Source organism: Calcarisporiella thermophila, assembly GCF_041956535.1.
Source record: "Calcarisporiella thermophila strain CBS 279.70 unplaced genomic scaffold VTP21scaffold_26, whole genome shotgun sequence".
Taxonomy (NCBI): domain Eukaryota; kingdom Fungi; phylum Calcarisporiellomycota; class Calcarisporiellomycetes; order Calcarisporiellales; family Calcarisporiellaceae; genus Calcarisporiella; species Calcarisporiella thermophila.
Window position 1 is genome coordinate 336,863 of NW_027192216.1, and position 19,298 is coordinate 356,160.

The following is a 19,298-nucleotide window of genomic DNA, read 5'->3' on the forward strand; positions in this document are numbered from 1 at the left end:
TCTTTTATTAAAATTTTTCGGTGCTCTTGAATATTATTTTTGAAAAATGACATCCGCTGGACATCCCCCTGGTGCACCAGCAGCGCCTCCGGTAGCAGTGCCTGCTCCGCCCCCTAACACTCAGCCCATGAGTAATCTTCAAAAGCTAGCTCAGGCAAATGAGCAGGCCTGGCTACAAATGGGTATTTAGTACAAGATTATATAGTTCCCAATTGTTTTTTACTAAATTTTGCACAAACTTTAGGAACTGTCGCTGAGATCATGATGGAGTATGATCGTGCAATGAGTTGCTACGAAGCCGCCCTTAATCATAGTCCATACTCGATCCCAGCTCTACAGCATATTGCAGCATTGTGCCGTGGCAGAGAACAATTTGGAAGAGTGCATATTTTTTAATGATTTTTTTATCAAGTGCTATTTATTAATTCTAGCGACGAATCTAAATAGGCAATAGAGTATTTTCAACGGATCTTGCGAATTCAAGAAAATAGCGGTGAAATCTGGGGAGCACTTGGTGCGCTACATAGTATTTTTATTTTATTCAGAGAACTTAGCTGATGTTATTATGTAATTCTATTGCGTAGGCCACTGTTATCTGATGATTGATGATCTTCAGCAGGCTTATCATGCATATCAACAGGCGTTGTATCACTTGCCAGATGCAAAAGTGAACCCCATACGTGACTTATATTTAGAAACACCATGTTTATTAATATCCTTCATTATAGGATCCTAAACTTTGGTACGGCATCGGTATTTTATATGATCGATACGGCTCACTCGAACATGCTGAAGAAGCCTTTACTGCTGTAATGCGTATGGAGCCCAAGTTTGAAAAAGCAAATGAGATCTATTTTAGACTTGGCATAATCTATAAACAACAGCAGAAATACGACCTAAGTTTACAGGTAGAAAGTTTTATCAAAGTGGCCAGATGAGGGCTTTTTTTTCTCATTTCTTTCGATTGTAGTGCTTCCGTTATATTTTGAATTCCCCCCCTAGGCCTTTGACAGAAATTGATGTATGGTTCCAGATTGGACATGTTTATGAGCAACAAAAGGAGGTAAGCATATATTTGTAGTTTAGCACACTTTGGCATTTGCATGTTCACACAATTTTTGTAGTATAATCTTGCAAAGGAAGCATATGAAAGGGTCTTACAGGAGAATCCGGACCATGCTAAAGCGTTACAGCAATTGGGGTGGCTTTATGACCAAAATGGAGCTAGTTTTGCCAACCAAGAGATGGCCATCAACTATTTGACACGCTCTCTAAAAATTGGTGAGTATTTTTCTATTATTGATATTTGGGCCTATTCTTATCTTTTTCACCCATTAATATAGATGGAAACGATGCACAGTCTTGGTACCTTTTGGGCCGATGCTATATGGCTCAGCAAAATTATAGTAAGGCATATGAAGCATACCAGCAAGCTGTATATCGAGACGGGCGCAATCCCACGTTTTGGTGTTCAATAGGTGTGCTCTATTACCAAATCAATCAGGTTTGTTGTTAGATCTCCTTGAGATGAATTATTTTGTATTGTTGTGTTTTATATATTAATCTAAATTCTATTCTCTAGTATCAAGACGCGCTGGACGCATATAGTCGTGCAATCCGTATCAATCCAATGATAAGTGAGGTGTGGTACGATTTGGGAACATTATATGAATCATGCAACAACCAACTTCAAGATGCACTCGACGCATACCAGCGGGCGTACGAACTCGATCCTTCAAACCCACATATAAAACAACGGCTTACATTAGTTAAACAAGCTCTGCAACAAGGAGTGTGAGTATTCAAATATAAGTATTTTATTTTTTTTTTCGCTTATTTTTATCTCATGCTCTTTAATAGGGCTCCGGCAACAGCTGCACCGATGCCCCAAGACGTTAATTTGCAAGCATATCATCAGAATGCTAACGCGGCTTCTAATGGTCCAGCACCCCACTTCAACCAGGCACCACCTGTTGGGGGGCCACCTCCTGGAACGAATGGCCCAGCCTCTGTATCAGGTCCTCCGGGTAACGGTCCTGGCGGAATAAATGCCTATCCCTTATCCAGTCGAGGCGGGGCTTTTGGAGGACCAGGTGGATCGTCTGAGAATTATTCAAGCAGCCATAGTCTACCAGCACCACTTGGTATGCCCACTACAAACCCACTTAGTCAAACTCCAGCTCCTCCGGGCCAACTCCACGCAGACTCACGTGCCCCTGAAGATACGAAATTGGCCGATTTCGATGGAAGGGCTTCTACTCCATCCGCACCTCCTCAGCAGCAACCACATCAACATGAGTTTGCCCAAGGCCCTATACATTCGCAACAACAGCAGCAACTTCAGCATGCTCCACTTCCAACGCGTCAACCTTATACCAAAACACCTAGGCCTGATGGGCTTGCGTCGCCTCATATCTCACATATGCAACAAGATCGGCGCTTGGGCTCTCCTACCCCTTCGCAAGCTGCTGCTCGTGGTGGCGTATCACAACATAATTCTCGTGCCAGCTCTCCCCATATTCCTCCAAACACAGTTTCGCACAGTCACCCTTATGACTCGCCACGCCTTCAAGAAATCCCGCGAATTGCACATAAAGGGTATGAGCAGCAACAGCAAGCTCCAGAAATTGCAACTGCTAGAGATCGCGAAGCCATCACATCAACTACTCCTACTTTATCAGAAGGTCGTCAGATCGCAGGAATGGGACCAGAGGCACTTGGTGAATCGGCACCAAATGAAAGACGGTTTATTTCAGCTATGGCTGATTCTAATGACGAACGTAAGTCTACTTCGGCAGTCGATCAATCTCAACAGTTATTACGGCCAATTGAGGTCAGAGAAGAGAACACAGGAGAATCGGATACAATGGCAATCGACCAAAATGATTCCGCGGAAAAATCTGAGTTCGAACCCTCTGCAGCTTCAACTATTAAACACGAAAAGGCTGAAGTAGAAGAAAAGCTCCCTGGCATGAGGACCAGTGATGACCAATCTAACGATCTCGGAGAGGTGGATGTTCCTCCTCCAACAATGTCGTCTCGCACCGTTGACGAAGATTATGATGAGAATGAGACAAGTGAGACGGTTGAGACATCAGGCACTGCCGCAACCTCTGCCCCTAATGTGTACGGTGCCAATACAGTGAATGCGAGAAAACGATCATTGAGCGCGGGACCACCTGATTCTTTAGCTAAGCGGTCGAAGCCTTCTGAAACTGTATCTAAAAATGGAGAAAATGAAGAGGACGAGGAGATTGTAGAAGAAGAGGGATCGGTTGGTGATAACACAGCTGAAAAGAAGAGTATGAGAGTTGAGGCAGAAATGGAAACTAACGGAAAAGATTCTTTAGCAGAAAAAGAAAGGGCAAATTAAATTTATGGATAATTTCTATACAAATATTTTCTTTTTACCTAGTGATATTTCTTGTTATTTTATTGCTTAGCTTTATCTTTACTATTTTTATAACACGCGTAAGTTTCCCCTTCTTTCCCTTTAAATTCTTTTCGTTTGGATTATTTGGCCTATTGGATTATTTTCTTTGGATGTATGTGAATTACTATGATTATAATTATCTAAAAGAAAATTTTTCATTCGTTAACACCTAAGAAATGGTGCCATTTTTAGGTTTAAATTAATTGTCGGCAGCAAAGAAATCCTATTTTGTTCAAATATAAATTATAAATAAACAAACTTTAAGAGAAATTAATCCAATTATTTTAAGCGACTTCCCCTCATGAAGGGATGAGCTTCAGTTGAGAAAACATATTTGTCAAGATCAAGTACATTGGGAGGACTGAAGAGGAGATAGAGGTACTTGAGCGTCTCTGCAAAAAAGAAGCTGTTGTCCAAGAAAAATAATAATTAGTAAAAATTCTAACTATCCTTGAATACACAAATAACCTCTCTAGGGAATCCAATTTCGAATCGCTATAGTTAACATCTTTTAGTGCTGAGTAGCCTACATCAGTGCGGCACCATTTTTCGATAGCTTTAAAGATTTCCCACCCGGCTTCCACGTACTTCACATCACCCGTTATTCTCCACAAAATAAACAAGCTCTCCACTGTTTCAGGGCGTAAATGGTAATGAGTATCGATATCATAGTATGACAACCCTTCGTGAGTTGAATAAATCGTAAAAGTAGAATCTTTTTGCTCTGGAAGGAAGCCAACTATCTCTGGAGAAAGGCCAGTGACCGTATGAGAATACATCCATATACAGGTGTCGAGGAGTTTCTTAGCAAGAGTAAGATCGTCCGGCCGGTTGAAGATTTTGGAGCCAATCGCCAACATTCCGGGAACAAAGCACGCCTATTACAGTTTAACATTCAATACTATTTAAAAACGAAAGAATTCGAACTCGTTATCTACCAAGTGATCCATTTTTCCATCAATCTGATCATAAGAACCAGTGTAACCACCCAAAAATAACATTTCTGTGCCGTTGGCCTTGATGAGCATCCTGCGTTTCATTTCTTCCACGGAGAGTAGATCTAAGTTGGAGGTTTGATTAATGAGACAATCGAGTGTAAAAGTTGGAATTTACTTACACATTCTTGCATACTGTTCTTCATCACCATCCACAAGTAAGTGTTGCTTGAGAAAATACTACAAAAATAATCAGTTTTAATGGAGAATATTATGTTTAGAGCGTGTATATACCTCGTACAAACTATCTCCACTAGCACCAAAAGTAACATAATCTGTGAGAGAAAAAGTCTTAGACTGCACGCGATGCTAATTCCCTGAGATATTTGTAGGATCACCTGTGGAGAATTTCCCAGTTACGGGACTGATAAAAATAGGATATAATCCTCGTACTTTGTAATAATTATCGGTGGGCATTTTTTCAAGAAAATCAACTATATGTTGTGCCTATAGAGAAAATTGGTCGGCATATACGAAATATTAATAAAATTCATTACAGCATACCTTCTTATGATATATTTGGTTGCCAGTATATTCAGAAAGCAGTCTAAACTCTAATTGAATAGTGCCTAATGAAAACGAAAATTATTAAATAAATTCTTATATGTATTATAGCTTTACATGCCGATGTCAGCTACTGAGGTCGAGAGAGAACCATCTCCAGGCTTTTGCCTATTATATTATAAAATGATGTTCAGTGCACTAATTGCAACAAGGATAGTAAACCGGGGAACTTGCGTTGCAACAACGAGAGCACGGTGAGGAAGGCCAGTTTTGGGGTGAAAGGCATTCAGCAAAAAATTTCCAAGCTCTTCAGCTTTGGCAAGTAGAATTTTATTACCAGACATCTCGTATGCGCTGAGAAGCCCACCGAGATGGCGAATGACCTAGTATATTATTTAAAAAGGTAAATGCGTGAGTAAAGCATTCATTGTTATGCTTTCTTTTGGAAAAATAACTCACCGTCTCGAAAACAGATACTTGCTTTACCCCTTTTTCATCTCCGGGTAGAACATTGACCCTGGAGAAGTCTAGGTTCTTAACCACATCTACTGCGCGATCGAACTCCGCCTGCATACCCATAATAAATAATGTATCCAGAGAATCGACAAGTGTGCATGCCCATCCCCCGAAACGGTCTGTTGCTCGTTTTGAAAGTGGTCGTAGCTCATCATGGCCATAAGCATATTTTTTATATCCATTCCAAGCATGCATCTGACCACATTTCAGTAGTTTAACCTTGATATCTTCCTCTCATTTTCAGCGAATTTTACATATACTTACAAATGCATTTTTAACTGCTCCTCGCCGGCCCTCGCGTCTCTTTCGTTCTAATACTCTTTCTTCCAATTTAAATGAGTGCTGTATACGTGGTAGTCTCGAGACAAAACCGGGCACAATTTTATGAGATATACGAGGTTTTCCTCTAATGCTAACATGGCGAATATATACGAAAATGAGTAATAGGGAGCCGATAACAAGGAGAAAAAAAATTCGTGCTCGGAAATTGAGTCTAGTAAAGCAAAGAAAATGTGGCAAATCATTAAGAGAGTAAGCTAACACCAATTTATGCAAAAAAAAGAGTAGACCTTTCATTTACCTTGGTAACAATATCATTACAGAAAGGAGTGAAGCCGAGATGCTTTATGTTTTCAATCAAAGATGGATCTGATATCCACGGACAACCACCTGGAGAAAGAGTTTAAATCAATTCTGGGTAAGTAGAATTGTGACTGTCTTTTCATCCAACGTGTGTATGAATTCTGCGGATGAAAAATACATAAGGGGTTGTATAATATACATCCGCCATACCTTTCAATGTATATTCTTGAAATATACGTTAAGCTGCTCTTTCCTTTTCTTTCTGCGTGTTAACTACCTTATAATTTTCTCATCTCGTATCCGGGTCCTATATTAATCTGAATAATTCAAGGTGGCTTGGTTTACCAACTATTACGGAAAATACCTAGAACGCGTTCTACAGTTTTGAACATAATCATAGCACCTCGTTCATTCGGATGATGTACTTTGATCCATGACATTAGTAAAAAAGAACGAAAAACTAGAAGGTAGGATTAAACTAAAGTAATGGTTTATACTACTGGACTTGTTTTCAATTTTAACGGTTTTCTGAGCGACTATGATAACCTAACTCTCGATCGAATTGATTCTGGGCCTTGATGTTAACTATTGAACTCTCTAATTTATTGTATTAATATAGATTATAAGCGTGATTCTCGCTACAAAAAATATGTCCAACTTGTAGAGAAAAATCTTCAGACTTTCGAAAACATCACCGAGTGGGCCGATCTTATTGCATTTCTTGGCCGACTTCTAAAGGTGAACATCTACCCATATTATTGCCAAGCTATAACATAACTGAAATTCTGACTTTTAATTTTCAGACGTTTCAGGCGTTTCCCCAATTTGAAGTTATCCCAAGGAAGCTTACGGTCGCTAAGAGATTGGCCCAATGCCTGAATCCTGCTCTCCCTGCGGGAGTACATCAAAAGACCCTGGAGGTTTATGAATATATTTTCCAGACAATAGGGGTAAGATTTACACATCATGATTGATATGAATGCCACTAATATTGGAGAATTCAGGCAGATCAGCTCGCTGATGATCTTGCGCTATATTCAAGTGGCCTATTCCCGTTCGTACAATATGCTGCGATGTCAGTAAAGGTTTGTAAGCTCATCTTTTAGCTGCTAGAATAAATGTGCCTCATGTTCAGTTAATATAAATTTTTTAATCGGTTTATAGCCACAGCTTTTGAGCCTCTTCGAAACATACTATTTCCCACTTCACACGCAGTTGAAACCAATCTTGAAAAGTTTAATTATAGCACTTCTACCGGTCATTGAGGAAGAAAATGGTGAATTTTTTGACAGAGTGGTATCACTATTGGACCATCTGTCGCAAACTATCACCATGTCCTACTTCTATCAGTGTATGTGGCTCGTTATGATTACCTCTGCGCAACTCCGGGGGCCAGTGCTTAATTATTTAATTCGGCGAGCCCCCTCAATGGACTCTCTGGAAGGTATTTAATATACAAGCTTCCATCGTTACATTTCTCAATCTAACGGAAAAATATCTAGATAGGGCATGTTTTCTGGGAGATGATGCAGGTCTGATGGTGCGTGCCTTTTCTGCAACCTTAGGCGATTCAAATATATTGGTGCAGCGTTCTATGTTAGAGTTGCTTGTAATACAGTTTCCTCTCTCCAAACAGTAAGTTTCAATATTTTATTATCTGTGCTAATTATTTATTAATATGTTAAATTTTAATTTTGTTAGAATCATAAAGCACCATGATCTTACATTGCTAATGAAAGCTGCACTGGGAGTTGTCTTGCGCAAGGACATGTCTTTAAACCGACGCTTGTATGGCTGGCTTTTGGGACCACATGATCAAAATAATCAACAACAAGAATATTTTTCGAAATATGCACGCGAGCCTCTCACCATAGCTCTTCGGCGTCTTTTCTTCGCAGCTGAAGGTGATCTCGCAGAAGGTCAAAGACCTTACAAGATAATCGTTTCGCTTATGGATCGTGGCGAAATTGGTCAGCCTATTGTACAGGATTTAATTGTAGACGTACTGCAAAGTTTACGTGGTCATATCTCAAAAAGCGAATTTGGACCGGGTCTCCTTCCAACGGCAAATATGTTTGTAGAAATGGTGACACCCTACTTGTTCTGGATGAAGTTGTTCAATCTTATGGACGAAAACTTTCCGAGTTCAGCTTCTGCAAATACCTTAGTAAGCATTTCCCGACTCTCAAAAGCCAACATGCTTATTGACCAGATAAACCCATATTATAGCCTTTGGATTTGATAGAGTTCGTCCTCGATACATTCAAATTATTAGAAGAGGAAATTCAGCTCCTGCATATGCCTTTACTCTTATTGGCAATTGTGTGCAAAATTGAGGTAATTCAGTAATTCTTTAACAGCATCTCCCAATCTTATCTAACTCCCCTTTTATCTGTTTGCCAGAAAACCGCAAATCACCCGGATTTTAACGACCTTTTACCCCAGATAGAACGGGCACTTACCGTTAGTATTAAACTGCTGCGACGAATGCCCGAAAACGTATTCAAAGAACAGTCTGAGACTTTTGAACCTGAGATTGAGCCTGGCCAAGACAACTCCGATTCTGAGAGCAAGTTGCACAATCACTCCTCAGAAAGCGAAGTAGACGTCGATAAAGGGTTGGTCAATAGTAAAGATACAAGTGGGGCTCGCTTCTTTAAACGAGGTTCTAATGCCCTCGAGTACATTCGAGATGTGTACACCCCTTGCGCTGGCGGCAACTATGAGTTTGGTGGGATACGAGGCGCAGTACTTATTAAAGAACTGCTACAGCATTTGCAAATATTTTTGAGAGAACTGGCCAGCCAGAAGGTACTTACTTGCTCTGCAGAAGAACAAAGAAAGGTTTCGGCGGTGATGCAGAAAGCATGTACATTATTGGACGGGGTTTCAACGCATGCCATAGATTCTCAAACCCTTGTTGTTGGCCAAGATAGACGATGGTTGGAAGTACTACTTGAATGCTGTTATCGAGCACAGGACTTTAGTTTATTGAATGCTGCGCTTTCGCTGGTTATTGACCTAGTGAGCAAAAAACAACTACCCTCCCTAAGCGTGTGGGCACGGGAACAGGTGCGCAAAATTATGGATCGCCTTTGGTCGTGGCTCTCGCCTGAATATATTTCTCTTCATCCCCGCATTGTGCAACTCATTTGGCAACTTCATGCAGCGACCCATTTCCATCACATTGAAACACTCATTGCAGGTTATTTGGTCAACCAAGATACAAAGCAGCGACTCAAAGATTATGAATGTTTCTCGATTTTAGTGCAGCTGTCTGAGAATGTCGAAGATTTAAGCCGTGCTCTCGCCCGACCTATGTTCCTTATGCTTGACACGCTACGCGATGACAATCCTACTAACCGGCGTGCTGGAGAGTCTTGGTTGCGCACACATCTCAAATCTCATGCCCGTCTGCTTGACCCGATAATTCAAATCTTACAGCACCCATCTATTTGTCGAAGACAAACGACCGCTACCCTTGATGACGAAACTATATCCTTTTATTACTACGAGAAGAACTTTAACCAAACCGAGGTACTCTATGCCCTAGAGACATTGTTAACAATATGTCGTTTTGGAGGACAATCTTTCTTGAGATCTACGCGTGTCCACAGTGCTAGCTTATCCCCTGGCAACATATCTTTGGATGACATGAAGGCGAGGGAGGCACCACACGGCTACACGTCTTATTTTGAATGCATGGTTATGAATGCCTTAAAGTAAGCTCACTACCCTTTGAGCCGAGTTTTGAAGTTTTTTTTACCATTTTCTACATTAGATTGCTCGAAAGCGAGGTGTCTGAGTCGTTTATTTCCTCCATGGGTCTCACCAACGAGTCCATTCAAATTACAGCAACAGATCTGCTACATTTCTTTGCAACCAAGTCTGAGTTCATGGATTTGGCGCTGGTTCAACAGGCATACGAAGTGACGCTGCGAAAATTACTTTTTTGCATTTCCGTATCACGACTGGACCTCCAAACTCGTCTGCTCTTCCTGCTTCATGCGACTTCCTCCCTCTTATCTCGAGCGGAGAGACGCCGTAAAAATTCAGCTGCCACTGCCGACCATCCCGATGAAGATGGAGAATTGGCTACATCTTTTACTCTATCTACGCCCATGGACGCTGCAAGCTCTCCACTTCTGATTAAATGTCTGATAAACGCACTTTCCATGCCTTCAAACCGGCCCCTCTTGCAGCACTGGCTTGATTTTGTAGTTTCCTGCCTTTCTTTCTGGAGTCATGCTTTTAAACGCATACTACTTCCATTGATGCAATGCTTGAGCGACCAACTGGTGCGCTGTTTCCAAGATATGCAGGCCCATTTGGAATATGGTGCACCAACCTGCTCAGAAGAAGACATGGTGGGGCTCCTGATGTGTTTCGAAAGAGTGCTATTATTTTGCCTTGTCGAGGGTCGCATCGACGAGACCAATGCTTCTATGAGTGTAGGGGCCTCTACCGATTCGAGGGCATCTTCATTACCTCTTGGCATCTCTGAAGGGACGGGAGGGCTAAGATCCTTAGCTGGGTATCTGTTTTCGGCTGACTCAGGGAATGATTCGAATGTGCAGGAAAATAAGGTTTGAAGAGGCATACATCAATGATTTGATTCATATAATAATCTAACATTGGCCTATTCTATCTCAGCTCCAGGCACGCGAAACCATTCTCTACCACCTTCCCACTACACTTCAAATCCTACTAGATATCTGGTCCATCTTCGAACCCCCCAATCAAATTGAGAGCCCATCCCTAAGGGAGCGTGTCCATTTCCGTATCCGCAGACTTCTAGAGCGTACTTATAAAAACTCGCCCGCCGATACCGTAGAGGCGTTCGTGGAAATGTGGCTCGGCGAAAACACGGTTTCACTGATAACCGGAGATTCCGCAGAGAAGCATGAAAAATCAAGTATCGTCATTACGGTTATGAACTCGATACCAGCCCTCTCCCCACAAGCTGTCATTGTTTCCCTACTGGATTCCGTTCGGTTGAGGTCGCCGGTTACTCAGTCTTCAAGTCGATCAAGGAGAAATATTTTGCGAGCTGGCAAATTATCGGATATCTCGGTCATGCGGTTTCTTGAACAATACTGTAGCAATACATCTCGTGAAGTTGTTATGGACGTCTGGCCCCAATGCCTTGGGTTTGTAAAAGAGTTCGTGGCAAATGCCTCTCAATGCAAGCACTTCTTTCCTGGACTGTTACGTTTCATGACCATCATGATGGATAAACTCAGCATGGGCCCCTTGTGGGAAGATAAGAAAGTTCGACGCGATGCTCAGGTAATTGCTGGCTAATCGGTTTACAAAGCTATTGCAAGCATTCAATCTCAACGTGCTGGAAATTTTTTTAGGACCAATATCAGCGTATGCTAGATTATTGCATTTTAATTTCAGGCAAATCCTTTGATCAAGGGATCTGGTTGCGACGATCGAATTATGAGGATGAACAGGAAGTATCCTCGGATCCTGGCGTGGAAATCTCGGAAACTGCAGAGAAGGATCAGACAATAACACCAAACGCCAGCACCCCCGATCTTGAGAAGCGCACCCTTTCATCAAAATATAAAGAGGATCTCACAATTCAGCAGGTATATTTGGCTCGCTTGACTCGTATTTTGTAATCGAGGTATTAACCGTTCCAATCCAACACTAGATCAACCTCTATTTTGCCCAAACAGTTATTGGCTTACTCCGCAGGTTGCTTATCGACCCTGACAAGATTAACGCTGTTCTCTCGAATCTCATGTACTACGTTGTGACTCCTCAGTTGAAGACGCGGGTTACTGGGTAAGAATGAACTCCCATGTATCGCTGGCGTATGCAGCTTACATATCACATACTTTAAAGGGGAGGCAAGGGTAATTATCTCATTCCGGATATGCTTTCTGAGATATCCTCCATTCCCTTTGCGTACCGAACGTGGCGCAAGGAAATCTGGGACACTTTCCTTGACAATAAATTCTTTGTTATGGACGCTTCTGGTGCACAAAAGTGGAAGCACTTGATTCAGTGCGTTATGCAATCGGAGAAGGAGCGCTTTGCTGAGTTAATCGGTCGCATCAGCACCACTCCCTCGACAACTGCTCTATTCTCTAACCGTGAGCAAGAGGAACTTAACCGCTCCTTGAACCTACGCCGCCTGAGCTTCATCTTGTACTGCGGAGAAAAAGATCAGTATTTGCCGCGTTTGCCGAGCATCTTGGAAAAATTGGTCGACCTATTCCGACTGAACCAAATTGAGCCTGCCCACGTCGAGGTAAATACGATTGTGGGCCTTCTCGTAGGGAAGAGTTACTGAACTGAAATATACATGCGTGTGAATAGCTCTACCTCTGTTTGCGTGTGCTACTTATGCGAATTTCGCACCACCATTTGAGCAATTTCTGGCCTACTGTATTGACTGAACTGGTAAGGAGAGAGTCTCTTGATGTCTGATCGAATATACTGCTAACATGGGGTTTAGCTGCGTTTCTTTGATATTGTTCTCCAAAACGATACTCTGCATCGGCCTGAAGATTTACGAGTTTTCCTTGCTGCGTGTAAATTTTTGGATTTGACCTTTACCCTGCAAATCGAGGCATTGCAAATGTAAGCTTCCCCTGACTCGCATTCTTTCCCCTAACTCACATTCTGATGGTTACTCTTGGCTAACGCATTGGTTTTGCACCATGTATCAGTCACCAATGGATATTTATTGATGATACGGTGGACTCTCTGGACGAGACACCCCACGCACTACTCGACTGTATTGCCAACAAATTTTCCGACTCCAACCTTCCCGCCACCAACATGGACGTAGCCCCTTCCCCAGGCGAGCTCAAACGCCCGTTGCTCACCATGCGTCAAGTCACGAATGTGCGCGAACTCTGCTTCTTCTTGAAGCACATCAGTCTTTATGTGCATCAATCCATTTTCACCCTTGCCCCGCCTGATCTGACATTTATCGAGGAGCTAATATTGGGCGATTTACTAGATGAAGAGAGCACGGAGAGTTAGTGCCACCGTCTATCCGGATGACTCTTATTTTTTTTATTTGTTTTCAGAAAGCGTGACGGGTGTTTCGTTTTTTTTTTTTCACCCATATCCATTCTTTTTTGCCTTATGATTATCCTCACTTATCTTTCGCTTCCTTATTTTAATTTTCTATTTGTGATGTAGATTTCTGACTTCGCTTTTTTGTTACTAAAATCCTGAACCAGACTGCTTATCAACTTTTGAAGCAAATGTTCCTTTTGCGTGCGAGGAGCTTATTGTGAAAATCTTCCTTTTCACCACGATTTAGGGAATGAACACCGTCTAGCTAAAAATAAGAAGCATTTCTTGGTGATATGTCGCTGAAACCAGTAGGATATCGAATCACCTTATGTACAAACACCCCTTGACGAAAAAAACAAGAAAAAGGAAAAAAAAACGGAGAGTAAAAATATGGTGGGGGTGCAAAAAAATACAAGAATTGAACAACTATACTACGAGAAAAATGGGGGGTTTGGATACATGTTGAAAGCATTTTTTACCAAACAAACTTCCAACCTATTGCTTCAGTCACACCTCTTCTCTAACTCAGCTTTTTCACCCTCACTGGTGACGGAATACCACAAGATCCCCTGCCATTCATATCCTAGGTGCTGATTTGGAATTATGTCGCCCTGCGTTACGATATCGAGGACAACCTGGGCACAGCAAAATGCTCTAGATAGTTAAAAGGTGGATGCCAATACCTCAAGCGGATCAAATTGAGTTTCTTCAACTACTAATACATTCTATTGCTAAGTAAGAATCCTAAATAAATACACTAGATTACGCAATAAACATTAGTATAGTATGAATATAAGTTTAAAGATGGGTAGAATGTTATTCGCTCTATGGTGGGCTGATTTTTCGGCCCAGTAGTTATTTTGATTATATTATAATGTTTTCTACATCCCAAAATTCGCAGATTAGTGAGTCGCTTTGGCGGAGTGGTTAACGCGGTGCCCTGCTAAGGCATTGTCCTTTGGACGCGCAGGTTCGAATCCTGCAGGCGACGAAAAATTTTTGAAAATGAATTTTCAATCTTTTTTTTTTTTTGGGGGGGGGATCTACGGTCTTTTAGAGAAGGTATATTTAGACTGAGTTAATCAAAGAGGACAAAATGTACATAAAAGTCGAAATGGACCAACGCAAACGAATACAAACATTGATATAGGTTACAAATATACAGCTCCAAATTAGGAAATTAATGTTTGGTAAACTGATCTAGGACGATAATGACAACCTCTCCCTCCCATCTCCTCGCCAGCTTTTCCCAGTCCCCGGCACGCTGAATCCGCTGCTTCACCAAACGGCCACTGGTGTTGCACCTCCAATAACAGCCCATCCTACTCCGTTGGTCTCGACGGGACCCTGTTAGCCGTTGCAGCTGAAAGCGAATGTGCTCCTGTAGAACTCTGAAGCCATGGACATCACGGGTAAGGCGGAGAAGCAGAGCTGTATCGGGATCAAGCAAAACACGAACGCTAACCGGGGGCGCAGGAGGAGGCTTTTCGGTGGGGGGTGGGGGAGGGGCGAGGGGCAGAGACGGTAGGGAGTGTCGTGGGATTCGGTAGAGGGGTACCTGGGATTGGGCCGATGGAAAGGAGCGCGGTTCACACATGGACTTGTTTCTTGCAAAGCCATCTGATGGGACCGCAGGCATATCGCCGGGGTTGCTGGGATAATGGTCGCGCTTCTCGTGGATGGTTTCGGCGCAACTCCACCCATTAAACAAAGGCGATTCGAACACAAGCTGGGCAGGTGGTCGGAAATCGTCATCGTCCTCCTCGTCTGTATCGAAGTCGGATCCAGCGTCGGAGAGCTCGACCTGCGGGTCCGAGAAGGAGCCCTTCCCATGGCTCAATTTTGAAATAGAGGAGTGGTCCTCAGAGGAGGAGACTGAGAGACTGCACCCAACGACCTCACTGCTGTATTCACTGCTTGGGGAGGATTCGCAGTGTGGTTTGCGTACCTTTAGGTCCATCGTTGGAGGTATACGTTTGTCGAACAGCGCTGTGTCCACGGTATCGCCAACGGCACTCTCCTCATTCTGCGGGGGCTGCGACTCACCCTTGCCCCTGTCCTTATTCTCGTCCAGTTGGTTCAGCTCGAAGAAATTCCTAACCAGAGGCAGCCTGGTTAAGGCGTCCTCTGAGCAGAGGATCCGCTCTGCTATCGCATTCCACTCCTGTGCTCTCCGCTTCCTTCCCCCCTTCACTCCGAGCCATTCAATCAATCTTCCACTAATACGCCTATTGTTCCCGACATCGAGAAGCTTCTCGACCGAATCGGTTGTCTTGGTGCGCAAGGCGATCTCGCGAGACAAAATCTGAGTGAAGTAGATCAGCTCTGCATCGCCTCGATAGATGGAGTAGGAGACGTGGCCTTTTCGGAGTTGAATTTTATAATGCATAGAAGAGATGGCCTCAACATGGACCGTAATGCTTAGGCTTTCTGATATGATCTTGGTGGTGCCGGAACGAGGGACGAGTATGGAGCGGGGCTCGGGGAGAGGAACTGAACCCACAGGCAGAATATGTGCAAGCATAATGACAGGTTAAATCTCTGGCCAAGATGTATGAGAGAACAGCTGGGAAGCATCAAGGATGGAGTTGGTATGCCAAACGTTCCTCATACAGCAGCGGCTAAGTGGTTTGATAAGCAATGGAGAGAAGAGCAAGTCTTGTAGCTCCAGAAATGTATTGGGATGCCAAGTGCTCGAATGCCTCGTGGCAAAATACAAAAAAAAAATCCGACCCTTTTTTAGGGCCAGTGTGGAGTATATATATGCCATTTTCGAGCAAGGGGGAAGTGCTCAGACTGCAGACTCCGGTTTAGTGAACAGAGAGGACGGATGGACTAAAAAGAGCATAGGATTTGACAGAAAGGCGGGCCATTAAGTGGACATGCTAAGTGTTGCAGGGGCTGCCACAACAACCACCAGAAACCCCTTCCTAAGAGGCGAGCTTTCTCTGTTTTAGCGGCCACCAGGCGAGCCTTGTCAGTCCTGGACCGCAAAAGGTGCCCCAGGTTAATGAACAGTAAATTGAAACCCTGCTATTGCAGGCCACCTGTGGCGCTTTCTCCCCGCCTCGCTAGCCTCTCAGAGCTTACGGGATTGACTGCTTGTGGCTCCAGCCAACCGGCAGCAGTCCTCGTTCTCTGGGCTCAAAGCTTTTTCATTTGACTTTCCCAACTCTCTTGGGGCGAGGTCCAGGATAGCGGACAGCGGGCAACTGAGGTCTCGAGCTCTCTCAAAAGCAGCCTAAGAAAAGAGAAACTGTCCGTTGTTGTTGAACGCGCGAACATCCAATCACTGTGGGCATTGGCCAACCCGAATGTTTGACCCTTCCTTATACGTCCGTCTCCTTGCCGGCCGCAATATAACACCTGCCAAGCCTCCACGCTGACCTGCTACCAACCCGTGGTAATTGCTCTCAAATTTGTTTGATCGCTGTCTCGAGCGGCCGGCAAGGAGACAGATGCAAAAGGAAGGTCCAGGGCCTGTTTGTTTGCTCCAAGCGCCCGAAAACTCCCGTGCTATCTCGCTCCCCCGAGAGGGCGAGGGGCCGTGGCGGGGGCTTACCTTCACCGGGCTCTCCCTTCTCGGGCTCGCAGGACCTTGGGCAACCTGTTCAGTCAGGAGACAAAGCCTGGTCAAACAAGCGAAATGAAGGCCCCCTGCCAAGTGCGCAGAGTACAGTCCTCAGGACCGAGTACAAGAGACACCCCATTCCCATGCCACCCCTCCACCCTAGGATCCAAAGAAACCTCGTTTTCCAGCGTCCTGGCCAGGAGTCGGCGGTGCCTCTCGCCGTTTCCACTCTAATAAAATTTGTGGTTGAAACTCGATCATTTTTATTAGTATTAATCAACAACAGGAAGCAATAGTAATACTCAATATCACTGGGCAAATAGCGCAGTCATGGGTGGGCCTAAGTGGGCGATAGTTTGGGGTGTGAGAGGCATGGGCTCTGATGGGTATATTCACTCTCGTTCCCCTTTGTTGGTCCAGTCTACTTCGGTTAACAACGGGCATTTCAATATGAATGTAGTTCGCCACTTTCGTTATTCCAGTGTCGGACTCCGCGAGGATATTTGCCGGATAGCCACGTGGGGTGGCAACCATTGAGTTCATATGACGTCAGCACTACTCTCTTTTAAGCTCCTGACAATGTGACCACAGTATGAAGCCTGTATCCGCTCTAACTGACAAAAGACTGTGAAATAGCCACCACAAGCCAATTAGTGCGAAGGAGCAACGCTATGAGCAACAGTACCTCTCTGCTCTTGCCTCCGTGTTTCACGATGGCACGCACTAATTAGAGGGTTTTTTTTTTGTAGGCCGCGCCAACGGAGTGTTTGCCACTTTTCTCGACGGAGGGCGAATCTATACGTGCGCTATGTGTAACACCCATCTCGCTCGGCACGATGAGATTATATCCAAGGTAATGGCTCTATGGCGCGCATTACGTTGCTCTTTCTCACTCTGGCTCTTCTGTCCCATTAGGCCTTTAATGGAAGACATGGGCGCGCTTACTTGTTCAATCATGTTGAGAACATTTCGCTGGGCCCTCGGGAGGATAGGGTGCTCATGAGTGGGCTGCATTCGGTAGCAGATATTAGCTGTTTGGTGTGCCAGACGGTGGTTGGATGGAAATATGTAAGTCGTAGCTTTCTCTTTCTCCTTCAGACACTCCCTCGCGAACTAATGGACCGAACGCGGAATTAGATTGCAGCATTCGAACCCTCACAGCGGTATAAGGAGGGCAAATACATTGTAGAAAAGGCAAAAATCACAAAGGAGAACGGTTGGGACGACTAGAGATGACTCTACTCTTTAATACCGCCTTGAAGCCCTATTTTCAAAGATTTTACGACTGAGCTTTATTGTAATCTTGTATGAATTGCCATCAATGCTTCGTTTGTGCTACTAGTCAGCATGTCATGCTATTCACCCAATGTATTTTCATGATTATTATTAACTTATTTTGGAAGGAGGACTGGAACATTACTGAGTTTGTTTTTTAAGAAAGTCGATATATCCCTGGATGACCCGTTCACGGTCCGGCTCTGGCTCGTTGTGCACTGTAGGGGCGGGAGAGAGGGGGGGGAGGTCAAAGTTGAGATTCGATTTGCCTTGCTCGACCAATGAGGAAACATCGTGGGCATTACTTACATTCGTGGTAGAAGTCGTCATACGTGACGAAGGTCTTATCGCCCTCGAACTTATCGATGAATTGCTTCGTGTGCTCGTAGGACGTGAGCTGGTCTTTGGTGCCGTGCGTCACGTAGATTGGAACCTTGATGTCTTTGTAGCGAGAGGTGAGGAGGGCTTTCCCCTCCGACATGAAGTCATCGGCTAACATCCAACATCGGCCGTCAGAAGATATCAATCTACAGCTTATTGGGGCATGGGGTATTTACCGCAACGCAGCGAGGTTATATTGTGCACCAGCGGGTCGGCGTCATACTTCAGGACCTCTTGTTCGTCGCGGCTAATGCCCGAGGAGGGCACATTGGCGGGGACCTGGAATGAGCCTATCACTTTAGAGAGCAGAGAGCCGAGAGCCACCACGGGCCGGGGTGGTGCAGTTTCCTTCGGAACACTATGACGGCAAAATAGGAAACGAAGAGGGGGTCATTGTCGATTCCTTCCACCAATGGAGCCAATGAAAAACCCACACTAGAAGGGGCGAGCAGGCAATAACTGCCTTGATCTTCTCCTTAAGCTCCCCCATTGCAGCGTAGTTCAAAACTATGGCACCCCCCATGCTGTGCCCCATTAGGAAGAGCGGCCGACCTGCTTCTTCATCCTCTTTGGTGTACGCGTATTTAATGATGGTGGTGAGATCGTCCAACACGGTCGCATATCCCTTGGTGACGCCAAGCTTTTTTGATTTTTGGCCAGTCCGTCCAAATCCGCGCTGATCGTACGAAACGACGCGGAAGGATTCACTTGCGAAGCGTGTGAAGACATGATCATAGCGAGTGCAATGCCTGTAATTACCAAGAAAGGTCAAGTGAGTGTTCCCAGGGCGGGAAGCCGGAAAGAATGCGGAGCATTACTCTCCAAATCCGTGCACAAAAACCACGACGGCCTTTGGCGAGGTGGTGGGTGTCCATTCGCGAATATAGACCTCATGCTCATCTGGAAGCAGGATCCATTTTTCGCTGACAAAGTCGGGCAGAGTGCTCATTGTTTTGAGAGGAAGCAAGGGGGAAAAGCAGCAAGGAAGCCTTTGAGC

The 19,298-nt window shown here is 44.2% G+C and overlaps 8 protein-coding genes and 1 non-coding gene across 9 annotated transcripts; 4 read left to right on the forward strand and 5 right to left on the reverse strand.

Annotated features, from left to right (window-relative positions):
* Positions 1-46: 46 nt before the first annotated feature.
* On the forward strand, positions 47-3,373 carry VTP21DRAFT_6329 (uncharacterized protein; the record flags this gene model as incomplete). Its single annotated transcript, XM_069396947.1, has 10 exons — positions 47-182; positions 245-381; positions 448-514; positions 585-667; positions 729-908; positions 971-1,063; positions 1,125-1,281; positions 1,344-1,504; positions 1,583-1,794; positions 1,861-3,373. The coding sequence occupies 10 exons, from the start codon at positions 47-49 to the stop codon at positions 3,371-3,373; spliced, it is 2,739 nt and encodes a 912-aa protein (XP_069247214.1).
* Positions 3,374-3,712: 339 nt separating this feature from the next.
* VTP21DRAFT_6330 (uncharacterized protein) lies at positions 3,713-4,293 on the reverse strand (the record flags this gene model as incomplete). The annotated part of the gene is made up of 2 exons (XM_069396949.1): positions 3,713-3,839; positions 3,902-4,293. 2 exons carry the CDS (start codon positions 4,291-4,293, stop codon positions 3,713-3,715), a joined length of 519 nt encoding a protein of 172 aa, XP_069247215.1.
* Positions 4,294-5,108: 815 nt separating this feature from the next.
* VTP21DRAFT_6331 (uncharacterized protein) lies at positions 5,109-5,643 on the reverse strand (the record flags this gene model as incomplete). The annotated part of the gene is made up of 2 exons (XM_069396950.1): positions 5,109-5,315; positions 5,392-5,643. The coding sequence occupies 2 exons, from the start codon at positions 5,641-5,643 to the stop codon at positions 5,109-5,111; spliced, it is 459 nt and encodes a 152-aa protein (XP_069247216.1).
* An 820-nt stretch (positions 5,644-6,463) lies between these two features.
* VTP21DRAFT_6332 (uncharacterized protein) lies at positions 6,464-13,035 on the forward strand (the record flags this gene model as incomplete). The annotated part of the gene is made up of 17 exons (XM_069396951.1): positions 6,464-6,497; positions 6,650-6,768; positions 6,834-6,980; positions 7,035-7,115; positions 7,195-7,474; positions 7,533-7,665; positions 7,732-8,197; positions 8,260-8,367; positions 8,434-9,752; positions 9,812-10,616; positions 10,684-11,319; positions 11,391-11,627; positions 11,693-11,826; positions 11,887-12,295; positions 12,364-12,447; positions 12,503-12,627; positions 12,717-13,035. 17 exons carry the CDS (start codon positions 6,464-6,466, stop codon positions 13,033-13,035), a joined length of 5,436 nt encoding a protein of 1,811 aa, XP_069247217.1.
* Positions 13,036-13,983: 948 nt separating this feature from the next.
* Positions 13,984-14,065, forward strand: VTP21DRAFT_t271. The gene has a single exon. It is a non-coding gene; the product is annotated as a tRNA-Ser (tRNA).
* Positions 14,066-14,254: 189 nt separating this feature from the next.
* Positions 14,255-15,598, reverse strand: VTP21DRAFT_6333 (uncharacterized protein; the record flags this gene model as incomplete). The annotated part of the gene is made up of 1 exon (XM_069396952.1): positions 14,255-15,598. One exon carries the CDS (start codon positions 15,596-15,598, stop codon positions 14,255-14,257), a length of 1,344 nt encoding a protein of 447 aa, XP_069247218.1.
* A 555-nt stretch (positions 15,599-16,153) lies between these two features.
* Positions 16,154-17,179, reverse strand: VTP21DRAFT_6334 (uncharacterized protein; the record flags this gene model as incomplete). The annotated part of the gene is made up of 4 exons (XM_069396953.1): positions 16,154-16,315; positions 16,385-16,681; positions 16,771-16,875; positions 16,958-17,179. 4 exons carry the CDS (start codon positions 17,177-17,179, stop codon positions 16,154-16,156), a joined length of 786 nt encoding a protein of 261 aa, XP_069247219.1.
* Positions 17,180-17,316: 137 nt separating this feature from the next.
* Positions 17,317-17,875, forward strand: VTP21DRAFT_6335 (uncharacterized protein; the record flags this gene model as incomplete). Its single annotated transcript, XM_069396954.1, has 4 exons — positions 17,317-17,326; positions 17,395-17,498; positions 17,561-17,713; positions 17,783-17,875. 4 exons carry the CDS (start codon positions 17,317-17,319, stop codon positions 17,873-17,875), a joined length of 360 nt encoding a protein of 119 aa, XP_069247220.1.
* A 186-nt stretch (positions 17,876-18,061) lies between these two features.
* VTP21DRAFT_6336 (uncharacterized protein) lies at positions 18,062-19,250 on the reverse strand (the record flags this gene model as incomplete). The annotated part of the gene is made up of 5 exons (XM_069396955.1): positions 18,062-18,138; positions 18,230-18,412; positions 18,478-18,659; positions 18,736-19,050; positions 19,120-19,250. 5 exons carry the CDS (start codon positions 19,248-19,250, stop codon positions 18,062-18,064), a joined length of 888 nt encoding a protein of 295 aa, XP_069247221.1.
* Positions 19,251-19,298: the final 48 nt, after the last annotated feature.